The sequence below is a fragment of the Meles meles genome, chromosome 1 (assembly GCF_922984935.1).
Source record: "Meles meles chromosome 1, mMelMel3.1 paternal haplotype, whole genome shotgun sequence".
In the NCBI taxonomy this organism is placed as follows: domain Eukaryota; kingdom Metazoa; phylum Chordata; class Mammalia; order Carnivora; family Mustelidae; genus Meles; species Meles meles.
In genome coordinates, this window is record NC_060066.1 from 117,357,853 (window position 1) to 117,371,616 (window position 13,764).

At 35.9% G+C, this 13,764-nt stretch overlaps 1 protein-coding gene across 4 annotated transcripts in view; it reads left to right on the plus strand.

Moving 5' to 3' along the window:
* Positions 1 to 13,764, plus strand: part of CSDE1 (cold shock domain containing E1) — a 40,420-nt gene that overhangs the window by 14,674 nt on the left and 11,982 nt on the right. For 2 of the 4 annotated variants that reach the window (XM_046011987.1, XM_046011995.1), the window contains exons 3-12: positions 4,178 to 4,376; positions 5,370 to 5,479; positions 5,878 to 5,970; positions 6,581 to 6,678; positions 9,178 to 9,259; positions 9,823 to 9,951; positions 10,060 to 10,185; positions 10,802 to 11,014; positions 12,526 to 12,666; positions 12,751 to 12,915. In XM_046011987.1, the coding sequence (XP_045867943.1) occupies positions 4,178 to 4,376; positions 5,370 to 5,479; positions 5,878 to 5,970; positions 6,581 to 6,678; positions 9,178 to 9,259; positions 9,823 to 9,951; positions 10,060 to 10,185; positions 10,802 to 11,014; positions 12,526 to 12,666; positions 12,751 to 12,915 (1,356 nt within the window). Of the gene's footprint in view, positions 1 to 2,376; positions 2,533 to 4,177; positions 4,377 to 5,369; positions 5,480 to 5,877; positions 5,971 to 6,580; positions 6,679 to 9,177; positions 9,260 to 9,822; positions 9,952 to 10,059; positions 10,186 to 10,801; positions 11,015 to 12,525; positions 12,667 to 12,750; positions 12,916 to 13,764 lie in introns of those variants that run through there. The other 2 variants (XM_046011966.1, XM_046011977.1) reach the window with 2 other exon arrangements.

Genomic DNA, 13,764 nt, shown 5'->3' on the forward strand with positions numbered 1-13,764 from the left:
AAAGGGGTGACTATTACAGATCTTACTGATTTAAATTTCCTTAATAGTACAGAGATATTTGCATTTGTTTTCCTTAAGTTTGAGTATAAAACTTGTCCTTTTCATTGAATCAAATATTGATCTTTCCTTTGCAGTTTTTTTCCATTTCAAATCTAGAAAGTCTTCCTTCCAAAAAAATTTTTAATATGTTTTTATTTGATGTTTGTTAGAGTATTTAACTCAGTCTATCTTCAGTATATTTTTGTATGCTATAAGGTGAGCAAATAAATTGGATTTTCCCACTATTTAAAAAAAGCCAAGTAACATTTATACATTGGTCCTTTCCTTCCACCTCTTGTGGTGGGAGGGTCTTTACCTTAATTTATTATTAAGTCTCTGTTTTTTGTGTGTTTTTTTTTTTTTAAGATTTTATTTATTTATTTGACAGATAGAGATCACAAGTAGGGAGAGAGGCAGGCAGAGAGAGAGAGAGGAGGAAGCAGGTTCCCTGCCAAGCAGAGAGCCCAATGTGGGGCTCGATCCCAGGACCCTGGGATCATGACCTGAGCTGAAGGCAGAGGCTTTAACCCACTGAGCCACCCAGGCGCCCCTAAGTCTCTGTTCTCGAGCCATGAACTTTTTTCATTGGACTTAGACTTTTATGTAATTGGTGGTATTTTTTTAATGAACTTTTATTTTGTTTAATGGTAAAGTATAGTGCTGGTTAAGAAAATTTTACAGTGCAATAGAATTGTAGTTTAATCTGAATTGTGAGGAATTCTTTGAAGGGAAGGTCGTCAACCTATTGTTTTATCTAAAATTGAGTAATATGTTTTTCCTTAGAAAAAGAAGAGCCCCCCGCAATGGATAAAATCTAGAGAAGGAAACTTCAGTCAGGAAAGATTCTAGGAGAAAGGAAAGGCCTTTTTCAGTTGTGTTTTGATGTTCATTTAGAGGCGAGGTGAGACTTAAAGAGCAATACAGCTTAAATTCCAGAACCTTCCTTGTAATTCTGTTTCATTTACCCTTAGAAGAGCAAATGTCTTACCTCTTTCCTACAGGAATATGTGGTAGGACTGGAGACTTGAGGTTTCTGTGATTCCATGGCCTGTGTGATACAAATGCCAGTGTAGTGTTCTTACCTATACCTGTATGGTAATAACTATCATCCAAATATGAGAGAAAACTCAGCTTGAAAGTCATGATCCAAGATATATCTTGGGCTTAGAGTAGTCTTCTTCAGATTAATTTGATCAAATGGTTAGTGTAATAGCATGTACAGTCAGTGTGTGTGTGTGTGTGTGTATACTTAGAAATCACATGAGTATGCTGTATTTGTGTTGTAAAATCTAGTGCTACAAATAAGATAAAGATGAAATAAGCAATATTATAAAAATATTTTAGCTGTTAACAGTGCAGAAACTTTCCACTCTTACTAAAAATATTATGTCTAAATGCTTAGTTTTTAGGTGTTTAAAAACTTTATGCCATCATGAATTATTATGTGAGGAACAATGTACATGTAGTGTGTCTTACTGCTCCTAGTATAAGTCTGTACATAGTCTTGATATTAATGTTTTGGCAGACTTGTCAGATATTATTAAATGGTCATTTTATGTTCTGATATGGAGGTCAAAGAACTAGTACTAGGATGAGAAGTGTCGGGTCCCATTTTCTTTGCCTATGTTTGCCTTGTTTAGCATGGTCTACCTAAGATTCTTCTGCAGCAATCTTTTTCTACCATTGTCTGTTTTTGAGGGCAGTTTAGTTAATCTAGATAGCTAAGTTTGTCCACTTAATTGGGCAAATATAAACTAATACACTAAAAGTAAATGAGTGGGGGTTTCACTTACCAACCTCTTGTGTTCCTCACCCTTCCCTCAGAACACGTAATTAATGTATATATATGTGATGTGCTCTAACATACCAACTCAGTCCTCTCCTACAAGTACATGATAGATATTTACAAAGCTTAGTTTTATCTTCGCACAAAATAAAATATGTAGTTGTAATATTTTCTTCCCTTATCCCATTGGATTATTTTGTGTGTACTCTGGGGAGCAAGTTGATTGAGAATTTTAGATTATTTGTAAAGTTGTGAGATGTTGAGAAGAAATTGGGCTGAACTGTGTCATTATAGCAACCACCAGAGAATCCTGATGGCATTTTAAAAATTGTAAATGTTGTGGATTAGGGATTGTAAAAAAGATTTTTAAAAATACATTTCAGCTTGACCTTTTAATATTAACGCCATAATTTCTTTTGTCAATAGAAATTTGATTGAATGAATTATATTTTGCTGAAGTAACCTGGTGAATCTGAAAAGATAAAGAAGTTGACTGTTATGTGTGTGTTAAATTGTTCTTGATCCATAGTTATAAACATTGTGCTATGTTATCACAGCTGTTTGAGATGGAGAATGCTTTTACTGTATCATCATCAGATCCTCATCCCCCTCCTGCAGCCCCTTCTTCACATTCTTTACCTTTATCTTCATCTTCTACCTCATCTGGGACTAAAAAACAAAAGAGGACCCCCACGTATCAGAGATCTGTAAGTCAGGAAACCTGTCATTTTAGCTTATTTTGCTTTGTGTTAAAAGCATGACTTAGGAGGGCCACTCACTTCTGTTGAAATAACCTGCAAACTCACTTTCTAACTTCCCTAGGCCTTTCCTTTATCTTGTAGTTTAGGGTCTTGCTACTCAAAGTGAGTCCAGAAGTGTAAAGTGTTGCTGTCACCTTGGGAGCTTGGAGAATCTCAAACTCCTGTCCCCAATACCATCAGTAATTTGTATTTTAACCAGATTGCCAGGTAGTTGAAGTTTGAGAAGCCCTAGTTTAGAGCCAAATCATAGAGGTAGGCCTTAGTTTGAATCCTCTACCGTTTGACAAGTCATTTAACCTTTCTGGGTCTGTTACCTCATTGGTAAGGTGGTGATAATACTACTTTCTAATGGGCTTTGTAAAAATTAAATAAGTTAATAAATCGTAAACACAGAGCAGTGTCTAGCACGAAAGAACTAGAACTTAAGCACCTACAGGTTTGGCTTTGATTTGTATGATTTGGCCATCTTATGCACTGTTTCACTACTCATACTTGGATTTAGTGTTCTACAATTTGTCATTTTTTTTTCCTAATGAAAGACATTTTTATATTTAATAATGCCAACATCACACTTAGGATGCTTATTAATAAGTCAAATTTTCAGTGAAAGGGTCTAAAACTAGTAAAGATGTGGATATGTTGCTGTTACAGACCTGACCTTTGCTAAGGATTTTGTGCTCTTTAATTCATCACTTACTTATATTAATAAAATAATTTGTTTTTATAGTATCCCTCAAGGCAAAATGAAATATCCAATGTGATAGTATTGATGATGTAAACAGGTTCCATTGCATTGTACTTAAATAGCTCTTTTCACTAAAGATTGTTTTCTTTTACTTTATATGATCATAGAAGCAAATGGCAGTTTTTAGAGATTTCATCAGCCTCTGAAATGGATGAAAAGATTTCTTTAAATATACCTGTGAAATGATTAAAAATTTTTAGATTTGAAGAGCTTTTGTTTTCTTGGAGGTTTGTCTTAGAAAAATCCTGTTTTCCAATTCACTGTTTTGGCTCGTTTTCCTTTGGAAAATCTAAGTATGCATTTATTTTCTGATATTTTCTAGTTTGAAATAAGTATTGCATACCAAGTTTTTTTTGTTTTCATCTCTACTAATTTAAATAATTGCTTTTGGATGCATGGCTTAACAAATAGTATTCAGGTTTCTATTTAAGTCTCAAAGTCGATTTTAATTTCTTAAGGAAGTATTCTGGTAGTTTGGGTTGCCATCCCTTTGATATCCATTACCCTTCTTCTGAAATTATTGTTTTAGTAATTTAAAGTTAACATAAAAGAAGCTTTTACTTATGTAGCTGCTCTGCCTTAACACTGAACTCCAGAAATCCTATTTGCTGGTAAGTGAAAATTCTACCATAAATTGGGGAAGTTCCCTAAAATAAATGAAATTATGTCTTCTGAAATGTTTTATAGCTGAACTAATAGTTCAGTAATAAAAGTCCTTAAATTTCCCTTTACCTACTTTATTTTCTTACTTTTTTCCATTAAAAATTTAGTGGTTTGTTAATCAGACTTAGTATGGTATGAAGATACTGTACAAATCTGAGTATATTCTTTTTCTTTTTTAAACAGATGAGCTTTGATCCAAACCTTCTCCATAACAATGGACACAATGGGTACCCTAATGGTACTTCAGCAGCACTGCGTGAAACTGGGGTTATTGAAAAACTGCTAACCTCTTACGGATTTATTCAGTGTTCAGAACGTCAAGCTAGACTTTTCTTCCACTGTTCACAGTATAATGGCAACCTGCAAGATTTAAAAGTAGGAGGTAATCTGTCACTGATTATCCTTTTTAAAATAACTAATCACACATTTCTGTTGCATGTCAACTTGCTTATGACAGTGTTATAGTTTTGGCCTTTTAATTGTCCCAATTACAGAAGTGTGTCTCTCTAAACCAGCAGAATCTTGATTTCTGTTGTGGTGTCTTTGGGGGCGATGAAAGTCTCATTGACTTAAAGATAACTTTGAATTTTTTTTTGAATGGATACTTGGAAGATCTAATTATTTTTCTCCATATTTATGACTGTAGTTATATATTGGATTTTAAGCCAATGGAAATATTAAACTTAAAATGTTAGTTTTGACTATTTTATTAGGTCAAATATTTGGTAATACCTGAAAAAAAAAACGAAGAATGTCACCACTCGGACTGTTCATCTTGGTTTACACAATAAAAATCACTTCTACATATGAAAATATATGACTTAGTAGAAGGCTGAAATTACAAGGTCTCATTGTGTGTTTTTTAAAATATCTTTGGGGGGAAAGTCAGAACAATGGTTAACATGAATATTTGCATACTGAATACTTTAAACCCTACAAGAGCATTATTTTGGTTAATCCTTATTTTGTGGATGAGGAAACCTGAGGTATAGAGAAGCTTAAGAAAAAAGAAAACTTGCCAAAAGTCATGATTTGCAGTATACGTAAATACTGTGAAAATGAAGACTAAGATATTTCTATCTTAGTCTAAAGCACTGGTTCTGAAGCATTAGTATGTATGAGAATAACCTGGAAGGCTTGTTTAAACATAAATTGCTGTACCTGGTGCCTAGAGTTTGTCTTTGAATAGGTCTGGAGTGGGGCCCAGGAATTTGCATTTCTTCTAAGCTCCCAGGTAATGCTGCTGTTACTGGTCCAAGAGCCACGCTTTGAGAAATCACCAGTGTACAGCAACTCAAATGCAAAGTTTGGCTTGAAAGTGAGATACCATTTTGTCAAAGTTAGTCCAACAAATACAATACTTAATTTATTTTAGATGATGTTGAATTTGAAGTATCATCTGACCGGCGGACTGGGAAACCCATTGCTGTTAAATTGGTGAAGATAAAACCAGAAATCCTCCCTGAAGAACGAATAAATGGACAAGTTAGTGGCTTTGATGCTTTGTGTTTTCTTAGGGCCCTGCATTTGCATATCTTTCACATTAGAAAAGGAAGATTCTGCCCATCTCCTCAGTTTGCACGCAAGAGAGCTATAGTATATAAAGATTATTATTTTAAAATTCCATCAGAAGCACTGGCATTTCTTGACCTGAAACATAAAATATGGTCAAGATTCAATTTGGGTTTTTACATATAACCCTAAGTCTATACTTACAGTTTGTGTACTGTAAGTTTGAAACTTGGCAGCATGACATCCTCTTGTGGATCATATTAAAATGCATCCCTATGTATAGTATAGAGGATATTAAAATTCAGTTAATATTGCACAGTGCTGCTCCTGAAATGATTAGCAATGGAAATTTTTTTTTTTTTGACTGGTAGGTTGTGTGCGCTGTTCCTCACAACTTAGAGAGTAAATCTCCAGCTGCCCCGGGTCAGAGTCCAACAGGGAGTGTATGCTACGAACGTAATGGGGTAAACTTGTGTATTTTTCTTAAACCTTTGCCTGATCCACCATGTGATCTGTAAGCGTACTTTAAAATTCAAAATAGAAAACGTAAGCTGCAGTTGGTAAATTCAGTTTTAAATTTGGTTTCTAAGAGACTTCGAGTGCAGCATAATCAAAAAAAGAAAAAATCCTTAGGACTTCCAAGTGTCTTAGCTTGCCCAAGTGTGACCTTAGTTAGAATATTAAGGTAAAATGTTCCTTTTACTTGCTTTTTTGGGGGTTGTGGGAGGGGATCTTTTTTCTGGTTCTTTTAAAGCACTAACTCCATCTTTTTGTTTGGAATGCCTTACATAAAAATTGTTCTTTTTGAAATGTAACTACAGTCTCTGGGCAAATGCTTCCACGTGTGTAAGCTTTTTGAAGTTGGATTGCTGCTCAGCTGTGGACTCGCAGAAGTCATCAGCATCATGGAGGGGAAGTGTGTGTTTATATGATTAAAACAATGTACTTGTTATAAAGCATTTTTAAGAAATTTGGCTTAAAATGCCAGTTAAAGAGGTATTTAACGAAGTAAATCACAGTATACAGAGAACATGCATCCTGCCAATATAGTAATAATAACTTACTAATTCACAGGAAGTGTTTTATCTGACTTACACCCCCGAAGATGTCGAAGGGAATGTTCAGCTGGAAACTGGAGATAAAATAAACTTTGTAATTGATAACAATAAACAGTAAGTTCTTTTATTCCACGTAAGTTGGGGTTTTTTGTTTTGTTTCTTTTGTCTACCCCCTCCAATAAAAAGAAATCTGAAATGAGTTAAAAACCTAACATGTAAATGTGGATAATTTTAATGATTTTCATGATCTTTTAAGCTTCATTAAGCATTTGAGGGACTGTTCTATGATGGGCACTGTGTGAATAAAATAGGAATATAATTAAAATATGGTCAGAGTTTTTAAGGAGCTGTTTGAGAAGTCAGTGAAAGTTTTGGAAAAACAGCAGTGTGGGAGAGAAGTTTTAAGGGAAGGGTGAGGGTGTAAAAGTCACTAGGGAGATTGCAGGGTGGGGGGGAGCATTCTGAATACAAGTATCATTTTGAGGAAATGGTGAAAAATTTGAGTTGATTGAATTGACTGGATCATGGGAAGATGAAGTTTGAGCTTTATCCTATAGTCCTATGACTCTGAAGGATTTTAAGTTGGGGGGTGGGAGCGGGGATGGAGGTGTGATCAGTTTAGGTCATTGTAAGTCATGGAGATGGTAGACATGGAGAGTAGTGGTACTCTAGAGGCAGTGACATAAGAGTTAATATGCAAGATGAGGATCTAATACACTAACATGGATAGGCCAGCAGTGATCAGGTGGAGAAGTCAAGCCACACTGAGAAGATAAAACCATGTTTTGTGATTGATTAGGTAAAGGTGTATATGGGAATTACTGAGAGGGGAATACCAAATGCCACTTCTCTGGCTACTGGGCAGATAATGATATTATTAACCAGACTAAGAAGATACAAAAGAAACTATTAAGTGTGGGAGAAGAATTCTGCCTATTTTGGCATTTTGAATTTGAGATGTCTGGGTATATCTAGGTGAAGCTACTGAACATGTAGTTGTATGTCTAAGTCTAAAACAAGCTAGTACTAGGATATACAGCTGTGAAATTCATCAGCGTAAGCAGTTTAAGAGAAGTGTAGTTAAGAAAGCCTAGGGATAATTATTTTTAAAAGAGTACAGAAGGAAGTTAAAAAAAGTAGGAAGTTGAAAAAAATGCTAAGAATGCACTTTCCAACAGCACAGAGAAAGCAAAGACCCAAGAGCATGTGCAGAATTACTAGCCCTAAATCTTATTTCTTATAAGACTTTAGTCTTCATTTTAAGGAATCAGATTGAGGGGCTTCTGGGTGGCTCAGTTGGTTAAGTGTTGGACTCTTGATTCCACTCAGGTCATGATCTCCAGGTCATGGGATATGGGCCCACACTGGGCTCTGTGTCAGACTTCGTACTCAGCAGGGAGCCTGCTCCCCTCTCTCTCTCCTCTTCCCCCACCTTACACGTGCTCTTCTGCGCTCTCTCTCTAAAATAAATAAATCTTTAAAAAATAGAAGGAATCAGATTAAGTTGGTGTTATATTAATAGTTCTAGCCTAAGGGCCTCAATTTGATCTCAGGAAGTACAGGGATAGGGCTTGAGTTTAAAGGTGGAACCAGGGAAAGGATTTTATTTAACCTTTATTAATTTCTGTGTGTGCCAAGTACTTGCACTGAATACTTTATGTATAGTTGTTAATCCTGAGAACAGCTTCACCTGATGTCTTCCATCTGTAAAATTGAGGTATGTTCTCACTTGCCTAAGTCATAACAGCCTTGAAATAGCAGATATTTGAACCCCAGTCTGGTTCTAAAGCCTTTCACTGTAGTAAATTGCAAATTTTTCCAGTGCCTTCATTATTCTGTTAATTTTTGAAATAAAAAGCACAGTTGGGTTATAGTTTGTCCATGAAAAATTAAGGGAAATAACTGCTTAGTCTGCAGCTTTTCTTAAAACAACTCTACCGTCTTTGAGAAGAAGCCAGATTCATATTGCTGCTGCTCAAAGATGGGGACAGAATAATATGTGGTGCTTAATTGGTTTTCAGTGAAGGTGAATGTCATTTTTAAAAGTGTAGCAAATTTCTTCTTTAATTACTGCATTTACTCAACTTTCTTTTATGACTTTTAATCAGAAATAATTTTGGGGATAGCTACTAAATTCAGCACTTATTGAAAACAGGGACCATCTCTTACTCTTCTCTGTATCCCCAGTACCTTTGTTTGTGGCATATAATACCTGCTCAAATGTTTATCTGAGAAATTATCTTCCTAAAACTTCAGATTCTCCATCTTTTGTTGCATTCAACTTGTAACTTCATTCTTTTGTTGGAATAGGAAAGCATAGAGTGTCCATGATATTCTTTTAAGAATCTAAGAGAAAAATGATTCATATGTGTGTGTGTGTGTGTGTCTAATTTGGAAGGATAGGGAGTTTGAGCAAAAATCCTTTGCATATGAAGCCATATGAAAAGGATCATGTTCTGTAAACTACATTTGCTCTTCATGTTGACATAAAATTCTTGAGACCTCAGAAAACTAGTTTGCTTCTCTGAACTTACCATGTCTAACCAAACCAATGCATTTTTCACCCCCTCTTTGACCCCCTCCCCCAACCCCACCCAATTACTCCCTTTCTAGTACTGGTGCTGTAAGTGCTCGTAACATTATGCTGTTGAAAAAGAAACAAGCCCGCTGTCAGGGAGTAGTTTGTGCCATGAAGGTAAGTGTCATCAAATACAAGAAACTTGAGGTTTTTTTCTTTTACTACTTTTAGTCTGTACTTCATACCCAAGCAAGCCTTTTGTTTTCATTTTTTTCTCTTTATCTTCCCTTTAAAAATATTTTCACTATTAACATCAGAAGTAATCCCTTAAAATTCCTTGGTTACTAATTCATTATGTTCTTTAAAATTGATACTGTTGGGGCACCTGGGTGGCTCAGTGGGTTAAGCCGCTGCCTTCGGCTCAGGTCATGATCTCAGGTCCTGGGATCGAGTCCCGCATCGGGCTCTCTGCTCGGCAGGGAGCCTGCTTCCCTCTCTCTCTCTCTCTGCCTGCCTCTCTATCTACCTGTGATCTCTCTCTGTCAAATAAATAAAATCTAAAAAAAAAAAAAATAAAATTGATACTGTTAATAGTAGACCTAACCAAATATATTGTTTCTGATACAGTATAATTTTATGAAAAGATTGCTTATTGAATGCAAATTGTAATCATTAATACATGCACTTAATAGTACCTAATGTTCCTATTACTTTTTTGGGTTTTGCTTGTTTGTCTTTAGGAGGCGTTTGGCTTTATTGAAAGAGGTGATATTGTAAAAGAGATATTCTTTCACTATAGTGAATTTAAGGGTGACTTAGAAACCTTGCAGCCTGGAGATGACGTGGAATTCACAATCAAGGACAGAAATGTAAGATAGTTGACTGGCTTGATCTTTGGCCTTTTAAGATCAAAAATGAATTACATTTTTAGGAAACACTTAAAATTATATGATGCCCCCCCCACTTTTGTAATTTAGGGTAAAGAAGTTGCAACAGATGTCAGACTATTGCCTCAAGGAACAGTCATTTTTGAAGATATCAGCATTGAACATTTTGAAGGAACTGTAACCAAAGTAATCCCAAAAGTACCCAGTAAAAACCAGGTAAGGAGTCTTTCTCAGGAGAGTTTTCTTTTGTCTCATCAGTAGTAGAGTAATTTGGTATACAGAAATTTTAATTAATGTAATTTTATGATGTTGAACTGAACAATTGACTATTTCTTGACATATATAATTAAACTAAATGAGAAACCAGTGATTGTATCCATGAATATGTTTTAGTTTTTACTGGTTTATAAGGAGAAAGGGACAAAACTGCTGGTTAAATTGGGGGAAAACCAGTTTGGGTGTGCATTTATTGGGGTTCTCTCTGAGGCCCCGCCCCCCCTCCCCCCATTTGTTTCATTTGTGTGGGAGGTAAGGTGAGGAGAGGACACTGGTGGTGTCATTGCTGAAGAAATGTGAAATGCAAAAGACTTGAAATTCTTTTCCTTAAATATCTCTGTGTCATAGTGGAGGTTCTTAACCTCCACGATTTATGATTGTATTATGTGACCATAGAACACAGAGCTTTCAAATTGGACTTGTTATCGACATCTTTTTTCCCGGTAGGGAACTGTTTATTATAAATAACATGGGTTTGCTGTGTGTTCTTCTTGTTTGACTTAGAACTAGGAAGGATGAGAAATCTCCAGCTAAAATAGTTTTTCCTTCTCATCAGAATGACCCATTGCCAGGACGCATCAAAGTTGATTTTGTGATTCCTAAAGAACTTCCCTTTGGAGACAAAGATACAAAATCCAAGGTGACCCTGCTGGAAGGCGACCATGTTAGGTTTAATATTTCAACAGACCGACGTGACAAATTAGAACGAGCAACCAACATAGAAGTTCTATCAAACACATTTCAGTTCACTAATGAAGCCAGAGAGATGGTACGTGTTGGATATTGTTCAATACTTGTATTCAGTATGGGGCCAATATTATATTTGAATTTGTAATGCTGTACTGAGAAGTTTTTAAGGTAATGATAACATTGGGCAATTACCTTAGTGATTAAGAAAACACATCTTTGAGTCAGTCTGAGTTTGATATCTGACCCTGACAGTTATCTTGGAGTAGATGTGAAAAAGTTTTAGAAAAGAAAGTGTGTACAGGATGATTTCTGAGATCTTTAGTCACTGATTCTCTGGACCTTAAACAGAAATTTTGAGAAAAATCAGGTCTATTGTAGAAAGTAAATTTTCCCAAACTGTTCCATAAAATGTTCAGTGAACACTAAATAAAGTTAAATAGGCTTTGGGTTTTTTGGGGCATTGCAGATTCTTTTTAGTGGATATAAATCCAGGAATGACATGTACCAGAATTGTTTCCCAAACATATTTTATGGGCTTGCTTTTCATAAATTAACTTTCTCAGATGTAATACATAGTTTTGTTGAGGGTCATAACGTGTGATATATCTCATGCTGTTAGTAGAACTGGGTACATTCACTGGAAATTTAAGTTCCTTGGGACTTCTAATATTTACCCTTGGAGATCTGATCTTATTTGACACTTGCAGTGTGCTTTTAACTTTAAAAATTTTGAGAACCAAAGGAATGTGTTTTTAAGAACTTCTCAGGTAGCATCTATTTTGCTTGACAGTGTGGACTGCATTGTAGAGTACCTTGGCTGCCATTAAGATTTAGCAAGGATTAAATGTCAATATTGTTTGTGCTGTATTCAGAACTGGTTATAGAATAGTCATCAGTAATAATGTAAATAAATATGCAATGTGTAAGTCATTGGTAGGTTGATAATAATTGTTTCAGTAAACATTTGAATACCTGCCATGTGCCAGTTAACTCCGGATACAGTGCTACCACAGAGCTGATAATTTACAGACCTAAATTTTAAGCCTTTCCTGTGCCTAAACTCAAATAAAATTTTTTAAGGTAGAGACTAAAAAGTTGCCTTTAGTTGACTTTGGAAGTTTTTGAAATATTAGTGTATAGATTTTTGTAAATTCCTGGATGTCATCATAAAGCTTGGGCCTTATTTGGAGTCTTCGATTCTACCACTTAATTAGCTGAGTGCTTTGGACAAACTGCTTAACCTCCTTCAGTCTCAGTTTCCTCATCTTGCAAAACAGGGTAATAATACCAAGTTCACAGATTTGAGAATTAAAAGGAATACATTGTGTGCATGTTCACATTCAAATGTTGGTAATTTTTCCTATGCATACTGGCCAGGGAGTAGCATCTCACACATTGCTTAAAGGTTAATTTACTAAAAGATTGAAAGCGGTGAGTTTGTATTTAAATGGAGAAATTAAAATGTACATACAGAATTTGAGTCATTAATACAGAGAATTCCTAATGAATTCAACTTGATGCTTCCAAAGTTGAATGTTGTTTTCTTGGCAAGCTTCACAGCCAGTGAAAATATTATTGTCTGGATTTCAGGGTGTAATTGCTGCCATGAGAGATGGTTTTGGTTTCATCAAGTGTGTGGATCGTGATGCTCGTATGTTCTTCCACTTCAGTGAAATTCTGGATGGGAACCAGCTCCATATTGCAGATGAAGTAGAGTTTACTGTGGTTCCTGTGAGTAGTTTTTGAGGAAAGAATGGAATGGTTTCTTGGTCCTTCGTTTTTCAGTTTAAAGTTACTTTTGTTTATCACTTGTAGGATATGCTCTCTGCCCAAAGAAATCATGCTATTAGGATTAAAAAGCTTCCCAAGGGCACGGTTTCATTCCACTCCCATTCAGATCATCGTTTTCTGGGCACTGTAGAAAAAGAAGCCACTTTCTCCAACCCTAAAACCACTAGCCCAAATAAAGGCAAAGAAAAGGTAAGTTTTACATGATCAAAATGATTTAAAGATTTATTTATTTTAGAGAGAGGTGTGCAGTGGGGTGAAAGGGGCCTCAGGAGAGGGAAAAAGCAGACTCTAAGTAGAGCATGGAACCCGATTGGGGGCTTGATCTCCCGACCCTGAGATCATGACCTGAGCTGAAATCAGGTGTTAGATCCTTAACCGACTGAGCCACCCAGGCGCCCCTGATACATGTAGTATAGTATGTATTAGTCTTCTGCTTCAAGGAAACCACTGTCCACACAATAATGGAGTTAATTATTACCTCTTTTGGAATTCTCTAATATTAATATTGGTGAACTAATCTAAAAGTTTTCTAATCTCAGCACTGTTGACTTTTGTGTGGGAGTGGGTTGCTCTTGTGTACATTGTTGGAGGTCTTGCAGCATCCCTGGCCTTTTCCCAGTAGAGACCAGTGTCTTTCTTCTCCCCTCTATGACAGCCAAAAGTGTTTCCAGATACTGCCAGACATCCCAGAATCACCCCTGGTTGAGAAACACTCATCTAAAATGACAGTACTTGTCTTCCAAAGCACTTTAAAACTTGCACATTTGGGTAGACTCAGTTCACACTTTTGAACTCCCATTTATTGACTAGTTCACTGAATAGAAATATAAAGCTATCTAGTCTAACATGGCTTTTGCTCTCAAGTAAGTAATAAATTGAGAGTGTACAGAAGCAGGTAATTCATGCAAAATATAAGATGTTGCCCAAAAAGGTCAGTAATAAGAGTGCTGTGGTGAAAATGAATTCTAAAGAGGGGGGTGCGCTGGGATGGTTTCACTAAGGCACTGGCATTTAATAGGTAGAGATAACTGAGGAAAG